Below are 18,304 nucleotides of genomic sequence, written 5' to 3'. Positions count from 1 at the left end.
GTCTTGCTCCCACCCTACTTCTGTTGGATCAGAGCTGTGCTATGCACCTTGTGTATACAGCAGCAATTTGGAGCTGATTGGATTTAGAGTTGCCAACTAGCTGAATTAAGTTTTTTATACTTTCACTTCAAAAATGTTAAGCATAAAAACTAGTCCTCATCCTGTGACTTATATGCTGCTTTTCAAGAGTCTTGTTTTCTTCTTGAAATAAAGAAATGCCTCTCCTTTTTTTTTTTAATTGTAGATACAATACACCATTCAAGACACAGATTCAGAAATGGGTGCACTATCTTTCCAACACAACGGATATAATTGAGAACTGGTTGACTGTGCAGAACTTGTGGATTTCTTTAGAAGCTGTTTTTATTGGTGGTGATATAGCAAGGCAGCTTCCAAAGGTTTCTAGACATGCCTTTTTTCAGTTTTCTTATCAACATTTTAAGAATAAGACTGTACTGTGATGTCATAATTGATGCAGTAACATAAATTTAATTTCTTTTAGTATTTACCAAAACTGGTCTTGCTAGGAAATTAGGTAAGCATTGCCAAAGACATGCTGTGAGAAAGAATAAGAAAATCATGTGATCTGTTTGAACTTTTGACTTCTAGATTGTAAAGCTGTTAACTAATATGTATTTAAACATTGTGCCTAGCAGTAGCCTTGTGTAGTACTACCTGCCTCTAGCATAGTAGTACCTCGGAATCCTTATCCTAAACTTTCCTGCATGGCTTTTCAAATTAAAAATGAATTTTAATTTTAGAAAAGCAAAATCTTCAGCTTCGAAGCTCCAATTCAAGTACAATGAGTTTTCTGTCTTTTTCTCTAGAAATGTGAGAGAAAGTACATAGCAGGCTTGACAGCCAAGTAAAAAATAAGCTCTATTGTGTAAGCAGAAAGAATTGTGTCTAAGCTGAAATATTTCTAGAAGACATGTGATTACTAGTGAGAAGATTGCTGTTAAGATTACTGGGTGCTGGTTCTGGAAGCAGGTGCCTTTTCCCTCTTCTCTCTTCCTTCCTCCATTTCTTCCATTCCACATTCACTGTCATGTTTCAACAGGAAGCAAAGCGTTTCTCTAACATTGATAAAACCTGGGTAAGGATCATGACCCGAGCTCATGAAACACCCAATGTTGTTCAGTGCTGTGTTGGAGATGAAATAATGGGACAGTTATTGCCACATTTACTGGAACAGCTTGAAATCTGTCAGAAATCCCTCACAGGGTAAGATTACTCTGAGACCATGTTCTTGGCCAGATGGTTGTACATTGTGTAACTGGGGAAAGACCAATTGCTCAAGTACTGTCCCATGAACTTTGAAAATATCATGTTCTTATTCTACTATGAATGCAGTTGAACTAAGCAAACAAGTTAGCAGGATGATACAGCACCTCCAAAGAAACCAGCTCATGGATAAGTATTTGATTTTTGGCTAAGGTGTCACTCACTGACAATTCTGTTGAAACCAAAGCTGGTTTCAGCCTAGTTTCAATCCAGAAGGCCCTCTAGATTTGTGTGTCCCATTCACACCTCTCACAGATCTGGGAGACATTCAGCTTGAGATATATAAATAGCAAGTAAAAGAGTTAATGTAAAAATATTTTATTTCAGTTTAGTTTCTTTTCTTTTTAGTGGTGTTTAGATTATAGCAAATAATAAAAGTTTTACATGAAATGATTTCTGATAATAGGAGAGTAGCTTTAAAAAAGATGCCTAACATGAATGTATGATGGATAAAAATTGTTATTGCTACAGCTAAAAATTGTATAATAAATTGTGAGAAATTCCAGTTTTAAAGAGGAAAGGATGTAGAAATCAACCCAAATCACATACCATCTTCCCCCTCCTGACTTCTCTACCAATTCTTTAAAAATACAGGTACCTGGAGAAAAAACGCCTGCTATTTCCACGATTCTTCTTTGTGTCAGATCCTGCTCTCTTAGAAATTCTTGGCCAGGCATCCAACTCTCACAATATACAGGCACATCTGTTGAACGTGTTTGACAACATTAAAACCGTCAAGTTCCATGAAAGGGTATGTACTGCCCACATCTCAGCGTCACATTCCTTCACATTAACAATGTGTCATACTTGCTAAATTAGAGCTACTTGGTTGCATAAGGCATTCTGTTTTACTTTATTCACCAACTATTTGATGCTGAGTAGGCTTTCTTCATTTAAGATTTGTTTCATATCCTCATTTATGATGTGGTAAAACTTCATATAGAATAGCAAAACAAAAATTTGCACCAATGCTTAAATTTCAGAAAAATCCACCCATGTACTGAACTTTTTTCTGTGCCTTCCTCTCAAATTAGCTTTTGAGTTCTTACGAACTTATTTGTATCTTTACATTGCCTGTATTTGTACTTTTCCATTCATGTTTTGATTGTAAGAAAAAGTGTATGTAGTGTCTCTCCTGTTTCTGACCTGCCCTCACTGTACCTTCACACACAGTGTTTTAAGAACACTTTTCTCATGCCTTTTGCAAGAACAGATAGCAACATTTTCTCCTTATTTTATGCATTTTCTTAGAAACTAATTACCTCCCCATGCTTTTGAGATTCCTTTGATTGCCCATGTTCCTTAACTTTTATGTTTTCATTATTTTTGATTCTAAGGCTGTAAATTTTGTTAGGCTGTTAACCCACCAATAGTGGGGCAAGGCTTTCTTTATTGTGACTGGAAAGTGGATGTTGTTACAGAATTACAAAATGGGTCAGGTTGGAAGGTACCACAGTGGGTGGGCTGGTCCAGCCTCCCTGCCCAAGGAGGGTCATCCTAGAGCACAAGGCACAGGATTGCCATTGAAACTTTAGTGAGATTCATGAATTGTCAATATATTAGGTTTTGTCTTCTTGTTCATGACAGTGTTTTGTTTAAAGCCTTTCTCCATAGCAAAATAATGATTTAGTACTCTATCCATTTCATTGAACAAGTTGGTATAATTTATTAGTTACTTAAATCAGTGTAATGGAGTGATTGAAGGAAAATATGAGTTGTTGTAAAGATAAATAATGTATCTATAAACAAAAGGTATTTTTTTTTATTAGATATATGATCGTATATTGTCAATTAGTTCCCGAGAGGGTGAGACTATAGAGCTGACTAGACCTGTAATGGCTGAAGGTAATGTGGAAGTTTGGCTCAGCTCTCTGTTGAAGGAATCCCAGCTATCCCTGCATCAAGTTATTCGCCAGGCAGCTATGGACATCCAGGAAACGAGTTTTGAGATTACTGAATTTCTTTCTACTTATCCAGCCCAGGTAATATTGTTAAATGAATGAAGAATTATTCACAGATATGTATTGTTTTTTTCCTTGTCGTTGCATTCAAATTTGCAGCCAGTGTTAAATACAAAACTAGCATTTAATTTTATTTGAATCATCTCAGTCTTTTAAGTTTCGGCTTCACATAGCTGAACCCAAAAGAAGATAACTTACCATTAAGCTCCTGTATAAAAAGGAAGTTGAATGCAATAAGTTAACACAATGAAGTTAACACTATTTCTTTACAAGCTTAATACTTGACTACTGGAGGAAAAGTAGTAAAATTGTATGTTTGTTCGTATATTCAGGATAATGCTATATATTGCTAAAGATTTGAAACTGACAGCGGTGTTGAGGGAAAATTATTTTTTAGTAGAAGCTTCACTTGTGACCAGGTATGTTGGAAATGTGAATTACTATAAAAATATTTCAAATTGAAGCAGTAATTATTCACTTGCTAGTTATTATTTATATAAAGTATATTTGTAACATACAGTATTTTTATATATACTGTAAATTATACTGAGCAGTTGTATAAGCAATGCACTGTAGGCAGTATCTACAAGACTGAAGTGCAGGTTTAACTATGTGTTTATGAATGCAGCTGGACACACAAAGCATGACCTCTATATGAATGCTTAGAAAGTAATTTTATAAATATAGCAGGAGAAAAAATCCTTTAGTTTTTCTGTGAATATACATTTTAGGTGAAAGAGAAAAGATTATGAAGCATATACTTCTATGTTTCCTAAGGTCGGGTTATTGGGGATCCAAATGATTTGGACAAGAGACTCAGAAGAAGCTTTGACTCTTGCCAAGCAGGATAAAAAAGTTATGCATAAGACAAACCAGTTTTTCCTGGATCTTCTGAACATGTTGATAGATATGACAACAAAAGACCTTAGTCCATTTGAGCGAGTTAAATACGAGACATTAATCACTATTCATGTCCATCAGAGGGACATTTTTGATGGTCTTGTAAGTATTAAAAAATTAACAATGAATTACGAGGGGTTTTCCACATAATACAATGTGAAATGATAAGAAAATATTATGATACCTATGAACTACTGCCTCATAAGATAAACATTTAATTTAATGACTCTAATGATTGCGTGTTGTGGAATATTATAAAAGTGCTGATGCTGCTTCAGCCAAGTCTTAATTTCCTTTTAAGTAATTCAGTGGGTTTTCCTCTCCCCAAGCAGTAGCAGAATTTAGTCATGTTTCATGTTGGTCCGCTAAAGTTAATACTGCCTCTGTAGTGTGATCAGTTAGGGACTTTTTTCCTCATACATTTTGTTGTGAGTAATTTTCCTTTTTCTGGACTGTGTAATGAGCTTCTACAAGTAAATAAAATGAATATCAAGTTATAGTACAGGAAAAAGTTTGAAGCTGGTCTTCTCTCTGTTCTAGTTTCAATAGCATACCTAATTCTTACTAAGGGATTTTTTAATTCGCTGACACCTTCTCATGCTGACACAGGATGCTAAAATAAGGAAAATGAAAGCATTTAGTCAGATCAAACGTAAAACCAGCATACCCTTTTACCTATGGGAAGTCCTGGACCTTATTCTGAAATTAAGCTGTCCAAGAAAAGAATTGAGTTTTGACCCATTATTAATAGGCAGGCATTTATCTTTTAATTGTAGAATCATTTGTTTCTAAAGCAATCATTTTATGTAAAGTGTAATTTTTAGATACAAACGAAATGATTTTTTTACAATCCTGTTCTAGTATTCAGTAGAGCAACTGTGACTTATTCTCAGTTCCATTGAATTCCTTAGATAGTATCAGCACCATGACACTGCCATGAAATATCATTTTTCCCAATATGCATATGCTTTCATACAATTCTAACAGCAGTTTATAAAATCAAATATCACATTATACGCTTCTGACTCATGTAAAAGTAAAGTGGTAGAGAGGACTAAAAGGAATGGCAATTTTAAGGTTAAACTCAAATGACTCTTGTTTGAAGCTTATGGACTGTTAATTTGTATTTAGACTTTTGACACACTTGTCTGAAGTTCCTCTGCCTAAGTATGCAATTGAACAATAATACATTGCAATTTTTGTGGTAAAAATCCAGATAGATTCTCCACTATCCACTATATTTTACTATGTTTGCAATGATGCCTTTGGATCTACTACTTAGATGGCATAACATAAATGTGAAACTAAATGTTAACCATGAATGCCACAGCCTTGTCTTCCCTCTCTTCTTAGTGCTGCATGCATATCAAGAGCCCTACGGATTTTGAGTGGCTGAAACAATGTAGATTTTATTTTAATGAAGACTCTGATAAAATGGTGATTAAGATCACTGATGTGAGCTTCACATACCAGAATGAATTCTTGGGCTGTACTGACAGGCTTGTCATAACACCTCTTACAGACAGGTGAAAAAGACTAATTTTATTCCTTTATTCTTTGCTGCCAAACCTCGGCTTTTACAAGAGCAATTTTGTCATTCCTGTTGGATGCACATTGATCTCTGTAGTTTATCCTTCACAGTCTTGTCAAAGTCAGTACTTTCGTATGGAATGCTTCGCTATTTTTGTTTCTGTGCCCTTTAATGTGAATAATTTCCAACTTATTTTCTCCCACATACTTGCACTGGTCCCCACATACATAATGTAAGTGACCTTCATTCTTGTGTACATGAAGCCAACATACCTGAGGATCTGATATATCCAGCAGATAAAATATGTAGAGACACAGGAAAAAAATAGGTGTTTACAGACAAGCTAATGAAAAGAGCTAAGAAAGAACAGACAGGAAAAGCAATTTTTATTCAGCTGCAGTAGTTTGGAGATCTTTGATCAAAAAGGATGTTGAAAGAATTCCAGTCCTATTAACAGAGAGATCTACCTGTCAAACACAAATAGCACAAAGAATGCTTTATAACCTATCATTGGCAAAATAAAGGCATGGTTTGGTTGGTTGTGTTTGTTTGTTTTTTTTTTTTAACTATTCCATACAAAAAATTCTAGAGCTAGTCTTGATATGTGATTATTAGCTGGTGTTTTTCTGCATTATGCATAGATGTTTCATTTATGAAAATGGGATGCACTGTGTAATCAAATTTCAAAGATGGACAAAAAGGAAAGGTTAGATGTCTTTCATTATTGTACTCCACAGTATAATGTGTTTCAAAGCTACTCCAGATAAAATAACTCAGTATCCAAGTTATTAAAACTAAGATTCGGCAGCATCTCTGTATCTGCTTTCTTCCCTTCTTGTGATCTTTCAGGTTGCTGATAATTGAGGATTATCTGTTCTTTCACTTTATGTATGATGAAATGAACCTTAATATTCCCTGCATCAGAGACCGAGTGAAGGGGTTTTGTCCTTACTGATCTAAATTGTAATTAGTGGAACATAATTTCAGCACTTCCCTTTTCTTCTTAAATCAGACCTTGTGTAAGTTCCTCTAGCACTATGCAGAAATCCATCTGCTGCAGCCTGATTGATTGTTGCCTTTTAGATGTTACATCACTTTGGCTCAAGCTTTGGGCATGAACATGGGTGGAGCACCTGTGGGACCTGCAGGAACTGGAAAAACTGAAACCGTGAAAGATATGGGACGGTGCCTTGGAAAATATGTGGTGGTCTTCAACTGTTCAGACCAGATGGATTTCCGAGGACTTGGGAGGATCTTCAAAGGTAAGATGTGGACCAAAGGTAAGCTGCTGGCCAAACAATCAGTTGTTTCCTGAGGTGAACAAAGCACAGTATAACTAACTGGGCAGAGAAAGTGATTGTTCCACTGTACTCAGCTTTAGAGTGGCCTCATCTCAAGTACTCTGCAGTTCTGGAGTCAACAATACAACAACATATAAATATTGGCATGTATCCAAATGACAGCAAAAAAAGATGGTGAAAGAGCTAGAGGACATGACTTAAGAGGAACAGCTGAATATACTATGTTTTGTTTTGCTTTGAGAGACTGAGGGTACCCTCATTGCTGTTTATGACTTCCTCATGAAGGGGAGTGGAGATGGAGGTGCTGATCTCTCTGGTGTCTGATGATAGGATATTGGGGAATGGCTTGGAGCTTCATGGGGTGAAATTCAAACTAGGTATTTACTTGGGAGTGTGGTGAAGCACTGGAAGAAACTCTCCAAAGTCATCATTCGGGTCTCAAGCCTGTTAGTGTCTAAATAGTGCTTAGAGAGCTATCTTGTATATATGGTTTAACTTTTAGGTACACCTTTGTGGAGTCAGCAGTTCTACTTGTTGATCCTCATGAGTCCTTTATAAGTCAGTCCATTATATTCTGAGATATTTTAGGGACTATGTAAAAGTTTCAAAGGATAAGAGGAAATCTCCATGAAACAAGGTTGACGCATAACTGGCAGATGGTTTCAGCCTTTTAATAAATGCATAAATGCAAGTAATTAATATCTTTTTATACTTATAAAATACAGTTGCAACACTGTCTTCAGGAAATAGAAATGTCTGAAAACATTTTATGAACAGTTTATAAATGATAGATAAAGTCACTTAAAATGGCCTAAAGTCAGAAGGAGAACTGCTGCCATGAAGAGAAAATGCTATGAAATGTATTGCTGAACTGGTGAGATGTGCTGAATTTTGATTTCAGTATTTTGTCCCAGTCAAATGTTCAAGTTTCTCTCAGTAAAAGGAAATGCATGGGTAGTTCTAGATATGTAAAAAACAATTGGCAGAGCTCACTGAAGTTAGATGCAGATTACATGTTTTAGGCATCTGAAATTTATACCTCTCGGTCATGGCAGATGTCAAATTAGAGATCAAATGGAGATTCCTGACTGTTGTTTGATTCCTGACTGTTCTTGCAAGTGACTGTATATATGATTTTGTTTTGTTATTAAAAAAAAATCCAAGGAAAAATGCAGTTTTGGAATAGACTGACCTCCAGCTTCTTTATGCAACTGTATTGTTCATTTTAATATGTGCAATGAGCTATTGACTACCTGTCACATTTTCATTGAATTCCTGGAGGAATTTTTCTTTGGGGGTAAAGAGGGACAGGAAAACATTTAAGATATAAGAAAAAGAGAAAAACCTAAGAACACAGTATGCTAGAAAATCTTAAGGAGTTTATGAATTTGTATTTTCTGACTTTAAAAGGAATTAAAATTCTTCTCTTTCTTCCTTTCCCACCCCTCAAAAATAAACACATTCCCCACCGCCCCGAGATAGATTAACATAATTTTTGGCTTATGAATTGCACCAAAAAAGGTTTAGAAACATAATGGTTATATGCTTAGTTGCTTTTCTCTTTGAAGGTCTGGCTCAGTCTGGCTCCTGGGGTTGCTTTGACGAATTCAATCGTATTGATTTACCAGTGCTATCTGTAGCTGCACAGCAAATAGCAATTGTGTTGACATGTAAGAAGAAACGTAAAAAAAGGTTTGTTTTTACTGATGGAGACAATGTAGAAATGAACCCAGAATTTGGCATCTTTCTTACTATGGTAAGTATTTCCTAAGTTTCTAATATACCAGTGATGATTGTACAATAATCAAGTCTAACTTGGTACTTGCTAACTCTTATGTCATTCAGTTCTTAGAACTAACTCACTGACAGTTTGAGAACATTGAGCATTGCTGCAAACACAGTTTACAGGGTCTTGTTTCAATAGCATCAAGCACATGCAACTAACAATGCAGGCAGCACCATAAATACAAGTTATCTCAATTTCAGATTGCTTCTATGTGCCAAATTCTGGCTCTGAAAGTATGCTTTTTGCTACAATTACAGAAAAATTGCTATAGAGATATAGGTAGGAGTAGCCAGGAAAAATAGGACCTATTAGACAAACTCAGATTTGAAATGCTTAGGTGGAACATTCTGTAGAGATATGGTGGTAAGTCTGCATGACAATTAATTCTGACAAGTGACTTAAAGCCAATGAATTATTTTTACCTACCAAGATGGCATATTCCTTTGCTGGTTCCTCTGTTTAGGCAAGGTACACTCAACTTCAACACCTGTTTTTCCTCTCCAGAATCCAGGATATGCTGGACGGCAAGAACTTCCTGAAAACTTGAAGATCAATTTCCGTTCAGTAGCTATGATGGTTCCTGATCGTCAGATCATAATTCGTGTTAAATTGGCTAGTTGTGGTTTCATTGATAATGTTGTGTTGGCAAGGAAATTCTTTACACTGTACAAGCTGTGTGAAGAGCAGCTGTCAAAGCAGGTGATTATATTAATATCATGCAACCTGATTATTTTAGGGAAAAACTATCTGTGAAGTCACAAAATATTTGCGTGAAGAATAAGGAAAGGTTCATGCTCACGAAATAAGCGAAGAGACACTTGCAGTTCAGTAATGCAGCCCTCTGCTATCCTGGATTAACTCCTGCTGCAGGTTGTTGGTGCAAGGATGGGGCTTTCATGCAGAGCAGTGCTTATAATTAAGATTTAGCTTTAGTGAATGGTGATGGTTGAGACAAATAAAGGCTTTATTGTAACCTTTGTTAAACTTACAGGGTGAGTTGAGAGGCATTCGGTTTGTGCTGCCTGTGCTTTACATATATTTCTCTGTTTCCAAATGCCACAGAGAATTCAAAATAATACTGATAAAGTATTTCTCAATAGTCCTTGGGAACCCTGTCTTGATTCAATGACTTATGAATAAATGTTTTTTTTCTTAGATCTTAGATTTTAATAGATGGTAGCAGATTTGGAAAGTGAATTTTCTCATAGTCATATAGAAAAAGAATAGTTGATGGGTGTTTGGAGGTATTTGAAACACATGTACCACTTCTCCTACATATTCATCCATGTCTTAAATAGTAAATAAGAACTATTTCATCCCTATTAACTTGGGGAAAATCTTCCCAACTTTCACATATCTTCTAGGTGCATTATGATTTTGGCTTGCGGAATATATTGTCAGTGCTGCGTACGCTGGGAGCAGCAAAAAGAGCAAATCCCAAAGATACTGAATCTACCATCGTCATGCGTGTTCTGAGAGATATGAACCTGTCTAAACTGGTAGGTTATGAGGACCTGATAAATAATTTAAACTGCACTTTGGAGCTACGTGATGTCTAGAAGATTGTGTGTGACCTTTACACTGAAGCTAGCTTGGAAATGTTTCATTCTCTGAGTGGAACATTTTAGCTGGGAGGGAGATAAATTTCTTGTAGTACTTTGTGTGGGACTGAGTAGGGAGTGAGCTTTCTGTTGCTTGGCTTTGTACCTGAGTTTAACCTTGAATTGTTCAGAATTCTTTCAGATATTTTCCTTGTTACTGTTAAAAGTAACTAGCAAAGTAGATGTCTATGCAGTAACTTCTTCAGTAACTTTGTGCTTAAGAATTTCATCACTCTTTTGAAAGAATCTGTTATTCATTGTAATGAGTACCATTTCACCTGCCTATACACCTAGCAACCCTCTTCTGTTTCTGTGATACATAATCTTTTTTTTTTCACCAAATAAAATAAACAATTTTCTAAATGTTATTGCTAAAATCTACAATAAGAAATTCAGTCTGCATGTTAGTGATTCATTTTGACAAATAGAGGCATCACATGATCTCTTTCTGCTGTGTCCTTCTAATGTTTAGCACCTAGAGGATTATATAGACGGTTTCTTAGGTTCTCAAGCATTTCTTTAGGTCTTCAGGACTTAGGGATTGTTCTTTCTAAAGTCGATAAAATAAATAGAACTGGTTTTAATTGGTGTGGGTTTTTGTTTTCCCTGATTTTCACTAGATTGATGAAGATGAACCCTTATTTCTGAGTTTAATTGAAGATTTGTTTCCAGATATCCAGCTTGATAAAGCAGGCTATCCTGAGCTTGAAGCTGCCATTGACAAACAGGTGTTGTTTCTCATGATTTGTGATGCTCTGGTATAATTGTCATGAAGTGACATCTAGGAAAATTCTTCTTGTGGAGTCTATCCAGCTGGCAATATTATATTTTCCATAAAGTTTTCCATACATTTTTACCAGTGACACAGTATTATTAAGTTTGTTCTTCAGGTCACTGAATTGGGATTATAGCATCCTGTGGTTTTCTTGAGTCATGGTTACTGGGGTCGAATTTGAAAAATCCATGTATATGAGCTTGCCTTATGTGACCCAGGATTTATTATTTATCTAAAGTCTTGATAATTAGAATATTAATTTGAGAAAAGATTTACTTAAAATTACATCTCTTTTATTTAATTTCCCATTAGGTGTTTGTAATACTTCAGTAGGCCAGGGCCAACTTAAGAATATAATGTATAGATATATTATAGGTATATCAAATAGATAGATTATAATGTACACAAAGCCTGGTTTACCTTATTTTTCTGAATACGTATTTGAATACCAAATATATCTCCTTGTTCCAACACATTTTTTTAAATATAGACAAAGCCTTTACAAAGAGTATAGTAATCTGTTGATGATCTATCTATCTATCTATCTATCTATATCTAAAGGCATCAAAATATATTTTGTGCTCTAAAGTAATAGTAATTTGGTTTTCTGTCACTGTCTCTTAGGTGGAAGAATCTGGTCTTGTTTGTCATCCTCCTTGGAAACTGAAAGTTATACAGCTTTTTGAAACCCAGAGAGTAAGGCATGGATTGATGACCCTAGGACCTAGTGGTGCAGGAAAAACTACCTGCATCCACACCTTAATGAAAGCAATGACAGGTAATGTTAGTACTTATATTGTAAACTGTTACTGAACTGTTACACTGTAAATTTTAAGCCCCATTGTTTCTTCTCAGAAAGCCTCAATTGCTTCACTGTGCGAATATACTACTGTAAGAATAAGTTTTTATGTTGAGATATTAATTATTCTAGTAGCTTAAAAATATCTGACATTCAAAACCATATGCTTCATGTCCTTTTGTCCATATTATCATACTTTTATCAGAAGTTCTTATTCTAGATAGATTAAGAAAGAGAAATACAGTCTAGGCAGGCAGCTCATAAAAGTGATTAAGTCATCTCCTAGGTTTTGCTGAGGTAATGCTGGAACCTTTTTCTGATCAGAAGTATTTGTCTTTTTGAACACAATGCATAAGACAGGGTCTTTGCAATGTAAAATAACTGGTTTTATAACCGTAAATTCCTGGTTTAGGCAGTGAAAAAGTCTTCAAGGGTGTTAATTTTGTATCCTGCCTGGAGGCTTGAAGACTGTGTGTGGTTTTTTTTTTTTTGTCGTCTGTATTTCTAAACAAAAATATTAGTTGGAGAATGTCGGCTTGATCTTATTAAAATAAAAGGTCATAGCTTGGGGAGAAAAACATCTTTTTTGAGGTAAGCATGTGTTACCCCAATTCACAAGTTGCTTATATGATTTTCCAGAAGTGAGTAATTTCTGCAAAAAATAGTTCAGCAAGTCTCATGCATGCAGTAATGTGCTGTGCTTAAGAAACACTCTAAGCTCTACATTGCAGTGGAAATGACTCTTCCATTTAGGAAAAAAAAAGCATAAAGAGCAAAGTTGCATTGCACAGTTTTTTTATCTTTTTTTCTTGCGCTGAGATATGAACTACTACCAAGATAAAGTTACCTCACTACTTTTTTCAAAGCTGATCCTCTCACACAACCTCATGAAATGTTAAACTAAACTGTCAGGCTTCTATTGTACATATTAGTGAAATCTGATTATAATGAAGTTATTTTAAAATAAGTAATTTTTTCAGCTCTTTCTTTCAGCATCTTACTCCTGGCTCCTGTTTACATTTTAATATTGGGTTTTTTAAAGATGTCCACCATTGTAGTTTTTAAGCTGTTGCTAACGAGATAAAAAATAAAGATTACATGCTTATGGTATGGCTAGTTAGAATTTGTCTAAGAGAATTCACAAGAATATGCCATTGTTGTATATTTTACCTGTTCTAAGATGTAGGCAAGTACAGAAGGGAAAAATAATCAATCATCTGTCTGGTATTTATTCATTGGGTTTTAAAAATGTGCATCCAAACCAGTGTTTTAAAGCTCTATTGTTTGATAAGCCTTCAAAATATTAAATGAAACATTGAATAAATTTCATCTTGCTGCTTTTCTGTTCCCAATGAAGTTATGAAATGTGAACTGAATATTCAAAAGTTTAAGAACTTTGTTTTACTTTTTTTGATGTCTCCAATTAAATAATTTTGTATAGCAAGAGAAATTTTTCAAGTGAATCCCCATGTTCTTATAATCATGAATGCATATTAAAGCATATATTTGGGTGTAATGAGTTTGCGTTTGTCAAAGCTCTCTTACTGCTGATAAGAAATGTAAAAACTCACTGGTGGTCTGCCTTCATAGATTGTGGACAGCCTCATCGTGAAATGAGAATGAATCCTAAAGCTATAACTGCTCCACAAATGTTTGGACGCCTTGATGTGGCAACAAATGATTGGACAGATGGAATATTTTCAGCCCTCTGGAGAAAAACTTTAAGAGCAAAGAAAGGTATTGTGGTGGGTTGACCTTGTCTGAACTCCAGGTGCCCACCAAGTTGCACTACAACTCCTTTGCCCAACTGGATAAGGGAGAGAAAATAAATGGAAAACAACTCATAGGTTGAGATAAGGCAGCTTACTGAAGTAAAAGCAAAAATCTGCATAAGCACAAGCCAAGAGAAAAAAAGGTTTGTTCTCTATTTTGCATCAGCAAGCAATGTTCAGCCACTTCCCAGTAGCAGGGCTTCAGCACACATAGAGGTTGCTCCAGAAAGCAAATATTATAAACAGTAGAAGCCTCACCCTCCTCCTTTCCTTAGCTTTTATATCTGAGCAGATGTCATATGACATGGAATATCCCTTTGGATATTTTGGGTCAGTTGACCTGGTTGCATCCCCTCCCAGGATCTTGCTCACACCCATCCCCTTGATGTGGGGAATATTTAGAGACAGAGCTGATGCTGTGCCAGTGCTGCTCAGCAGTGCCCAAAACACTGGTGTGTTATCAACACCTTTCCAGCCACCAATGCAGAGCACAGCACTGCTTAGGGCTGCTATGGGGAAGGGAACTCCAGCTCAGCCAGACCTAATACAATTATAATGAAAAAAGCTTCCATTCAAAATAAAAGAAGAAAAAATGTCAGAAAAGAAAAAGCTTCAGGAAAACTTTATTAAGCAGAGTAACAGATTTTTTTTGGTTTTTTATGTGGAAACATTGGAAAATTGCTGGAAGAACTTCTGTCCCTTTTACAGTCTCTATTCTAAATGCATTTTGTTCAAACAGTGTAGTGTAACAAATACTACTTCACTGCATTTACTGAATTCTTTCTTTTGTATATTAGGCCCTCAGATGGAAGGAAAGTGGAAGGTAAAAGTCAGTTGCCCCAGTCCTATAAAAATTTTGATGCTGTTAGGATTTCTACCTGTTCTCTATCTGCCATATTAAAAGGAACCAGTTGTGTCATAACAACTAGCCCTTCACATATCCTAGTCCATCTCAAATGGCACTAGATAATTCTATTTAGGCAGCCAATTTCTGCCAAAAATTATGCTGACATATATTCTTAGACTGTTATTTTCATTAAATTAGTGCCCTTGAGAGTTTGATGCTAGATTGTAGCTTCCTTTTGTTTTTGTCTGAAAATTAGTATGTCATCTTATCATTATGCCTTAGAACAAAAAATGAAAGAAAATCCTCCCACTTGTTGCACTATTTAATATAAAAATTCTTAGTCTTCAGAAATACAGATACTTTTAAAATAGAAAATACTTTTCAATTTAATTTTGGTAGGCTTGTTTCAAATCTAGAAATGTAACACCCTTGAGAATGTAACATGGCATTAACTATAGATTTTTTCATCTTTTCCTTCAAGATGAAATATATATTAGCACACTCATATGACTTCCTCAGATTTACTCTGTAAGAGTTCTTTAATATCTCTTTATGAGTCAGATTCAAGACCATCTCATGCTTGAGATGCCTGAACTGTAGCTATAAAAACCCTCATATAAAAAGTTTATCATCTATTTCATATCTCCTTGGTTCAATGCTAGCAAAGCTCCAAGCCACCTAGGCCTTCGTAATAAACACTGACTCTGGAGGCAGAAGGATCATCTTTGGCTAAAGAGCTGTCCAACAATGCATGCTGGGGCTGTCTGCTCCCTAAGGGGTGGGCGGCCAGGAGCCAAGGTGGGATCACTTTCCAGCCAGGATCTGTTGCTCTATACCCAAGTGAGCCAAGGAAAACAGACCCAGACCCTCCTAGGAAACAGAAGCAGGCTTTAAAGTACCTTTCTGTTAGAAAATGGAAAGCAACGTAAAAACTTAAAAGGAAGCTGGACCAAGTTTAGGAACAGAACAAATGACAAGAATCTTCCCCCAATGGACCTCTTTTACTTATGATACTGTGCATGATACTTGAAAAAGTGATTTTTTCAAGTCTTCCTTTCATTTAATTTCTCTACATTTATAAGACTCATTGAAAACAAATGAATGGTGTTTAAATATATCTGTAGTCGTTATCTTCTTTGTTTCATGTAACTTGAAATAAACCTAATTTATTACTGTCTTGAAGACTAGATCCATAAAAGATTTTCAGAGTATTAAAAACTGGTGACTTATGCTGATGTCACTTTATATACTGAAGAATGCATAATTATTATGAATAGGTGAAAAAATGAAGTATACAACTGAAACTGAGTGATGGAAATGGTAATTGTATTAAAAAGCTGAGATTGTAGCTGTGTGCATGAATTCAGAATTAGTTAAAAATTTGTTTGCAGAAATAAGAAACTGGTCCTTGAAAGAAACTAGCACTTCATCCATAGGTCTTTTTGTCTATTATGTTGCATTATAGGTGACCACATCTGGATAGTTCTTGATGGTCCAGTTGATGCTATTTGGATTGAGAACCTTAATTCTGTCCTGGATGACAACAGAACTCTAACACTAGCAAACGGTGATCGGATACCTATGGCGCCAAATTGCAAAATAGTCTTTGAGCCTCATAATATTGATAACGCTTCTCCAGCAACAGTTTCGAGAAATGGCATGGTGTTCATGAGCTCATCAGTTCTCACCTGGAGTCCTATCCTTGAGGTAGAACAGCTAAGTGTCTGTATATGCATTGAAATTTTTACTGGGTACTTCTTCAACACTTCACTCTTATTACTGCAGGACCTATTTTTGAGCCTTTTGCTAAATCCCTTTTCCACTGTATAAACTTCTAGGTCAGTACTTAAAATAGCAATGTTTCTGGTAGTTTGTACAAGAATGAATAATTTTTTAAAGGAACATAGTTAACATATTACACTTTTAAGAATACGGCAATTTTACTTTGGAACAAATTTGTAATTAGAAGTATTTTATACAATTGAAGGACAACTCAGTTTTTAAAACACTAACTACCTGGTAGCCAATAGTACAGCTTCAGACTAAGGAGGAGAAAAGAGTGAAGTTGATTCAGGGAACTTGAAATCCTCAAGAAAATAGAAATTCTCTTGAGATTTCTTAAAATTTATTGCATTTGAGATTTGGAACCAGAAATAAAGTCAATGCAGCATCAAAACATGTAATTTTCAAATTGATGTTGTTACTTGGTTGTCTGTTAACATAAGCAAAATATCTGAAGAACCAGTAACTGTCTCCCTGGCATGGAATGAATAATTCAGGAAAGCAGAACATGTTTCTGGTGTGTTTTGGAGTCAAAACCCAGCATATAGCATATTGAAAGTCTTTTTTTTTTCTTTTATATGTCATCTTTCGTCTTCCAAAACCCAGTAAACATGAATCCTAATCTTGACAGAATGCTTGTAACAATATAGTGAATGACAAATTCTGAGACTTGAGCGTACTACTTTTTTTTCATGTAGCAAAAATCTTGGTAAAGATGAAACATGAGAGTTCCCAAGAATCTACCTAATGTTCCATAGTAATATATATTAAACAAAGCTTTCAGTATTTTATTCCAGTTTTCTTTTCTGTTAAGAAAACAATAGAGACAATAGCCGTTTAAAAAGTTGGCTTCTAATTTTCTTCCCTTAAGCCCTATATTGCCTTAAAAAATTTATCAGTGAAGTACAGTACTCAGGATTACCACTTAAAAAAAAAAAATTAAAATAAATATTTTTTTTCTCTGCATTTTTTCTTGTCTAGGCCATCTTGTTGAGAATGCTTGGTTAACATTATTTTGCTTTGATAAACGTGATCGGTCTCCTTAATATCAAAAATGAAAAATTTTCTCCTGCATGGCTAAGATACTGATTGCTGTGATCATACAGATAATTACCTAATTACTTTCCGCTGAAACCCAAGTGATATCTGGTATACTTCACTATAATTCCAAATTAAATTACTTTATATGGGCTTTAAACTTTAATTTTAAGATAGGAATAATTTCCTGTTTGTGAAATTGGATCACCATCCAGGAGTTTGTTGTGTATTTGTTTCCCTGGTTTTCATACTTGAAAAGACAAAAATTTATAGGTTACTATGAGCTAACAGACTAAATTTTACTGTCTTCTTTTCTAGTATGTACCACATGAACAAGTTTTTTAAAATATTCCTTAAAATTAATGTCTCACAGTCTCATTCAGTAATTTCATTCTCCAAATCAAGTAGGATACCATCAGAAAATGCAACTAATTGTCACCTAGTTAGTGTTGCTTAACTAGTCCTATGAAAATACAGCTAGCCTCACATTAACTTTCAGATGTCAGCCTTTTGTAATGATTGTGTTATTCTCAGATTTCTTATTTCTTTAACCTGTAAAGTTTTATACAGCTTGTAAGTTTTATATAGCTTGCTGTTTATAACCAGATTCCTTGTCCCTAAATCCCTGATTTGTCTGGCAACAGAGGAAAATTGGCTTGTGGCGCTGCCTAGAACCAGTGTCCTTAGCAAATTAGAGGTTTCAGCCCACGCAGAACTCAAAAGAGACAGTATGCTGTAGTCCAAGCCCTGAGTGCCAGGCAGTGCCTGCTGCCTCTCTTTGGGACTGGAGGCAGTGGGAAAAGTGAAGCCAGGGGAGGTGTTTTGGTGAGCAGAAATTACCAAGGTGATGAAGGCTGTAAACTTGTAAATTCTGGGAACAGACACAAGTTTCTTTTCCACCTGGAGATCTGAAATGGCAGGTCAGGT

At 35.4% G+C, this 18,304-nt stretch overlaps 1 protein-coding gene across 1 annotated transcript in view; it reads left to right on the top strand.

Moving 5' to 3' along the window:
- The window catches only part of DNAH5 (dynein axonemal heavy chain 5), a gene marked incomplete at both ends in the record, with an annotated part of 116,085 nt that overhangs the window by 44,313 nt on the left and 53,468 nt on the right, over positions 1–18,304 (top strand). The window contains 14 exons of the mRNA XM_084220613.1: positions 245–398; positions 1,061–1,224; positions 1,879–2,035; positions 3,054–3,266; positions 4,023–4,247; positions 5,499–5,671; positions 6,760–6,938; positions 8,546–8,733; positions 9,268–9,462; positions 10,128–10,262; positions 10,985–11,092; positions 11,764–11,917; positions 13,529–13,675; positions 16,023–16,264. Coding sequence (XP_084076739.1) covers positions 245–398; positions 1,061–1,224; positions 1,879–2,035; positions 3,054–3,266; positions 4,023–4,247; positions 5,499–5,671; positions 6,760–6,938; positions 8,546–8,733; positions 9,268–9,462; positions 10,128–10,262; positions 10,985–11,092; positions 11,764–11,917; positions 13,529–13,675; positions 16,023–16,264 — 2,434 coding nt within the window. The remainder of the gene's footprint in view (positions 1–244; positions 399–1,060; positions 1,225–1,878; positions 2,036–3,053; positions 3,267–4,022; positions 4,248–5,498; positions 5,672–6,759; positions 6,939–8,545; positions 8,734–9,267; positions 9,463–10,127; positions 10,263–10,984; positions 11,093–11,763; positions 11,918–13,528; positions 13,676–16,022; positions 16,265–18,304) is intronic.

The sequence above is a fragment of the Fringilla coelebs genome (assembly GCF_963513975.1).
Source record: "Fringilla coelebs genome assembly, chromosome: 1".
Taxonomy (NCBI): domain Eukaryota; kingdom Metazoa; phylum Chordata; class Aves; order Passeriformes; family Fringillidae; genus Fringilla; species Fringilla coelebs.
This window is presented reverse-complemented; position numbering and strand designations above follow the sequence as displayed.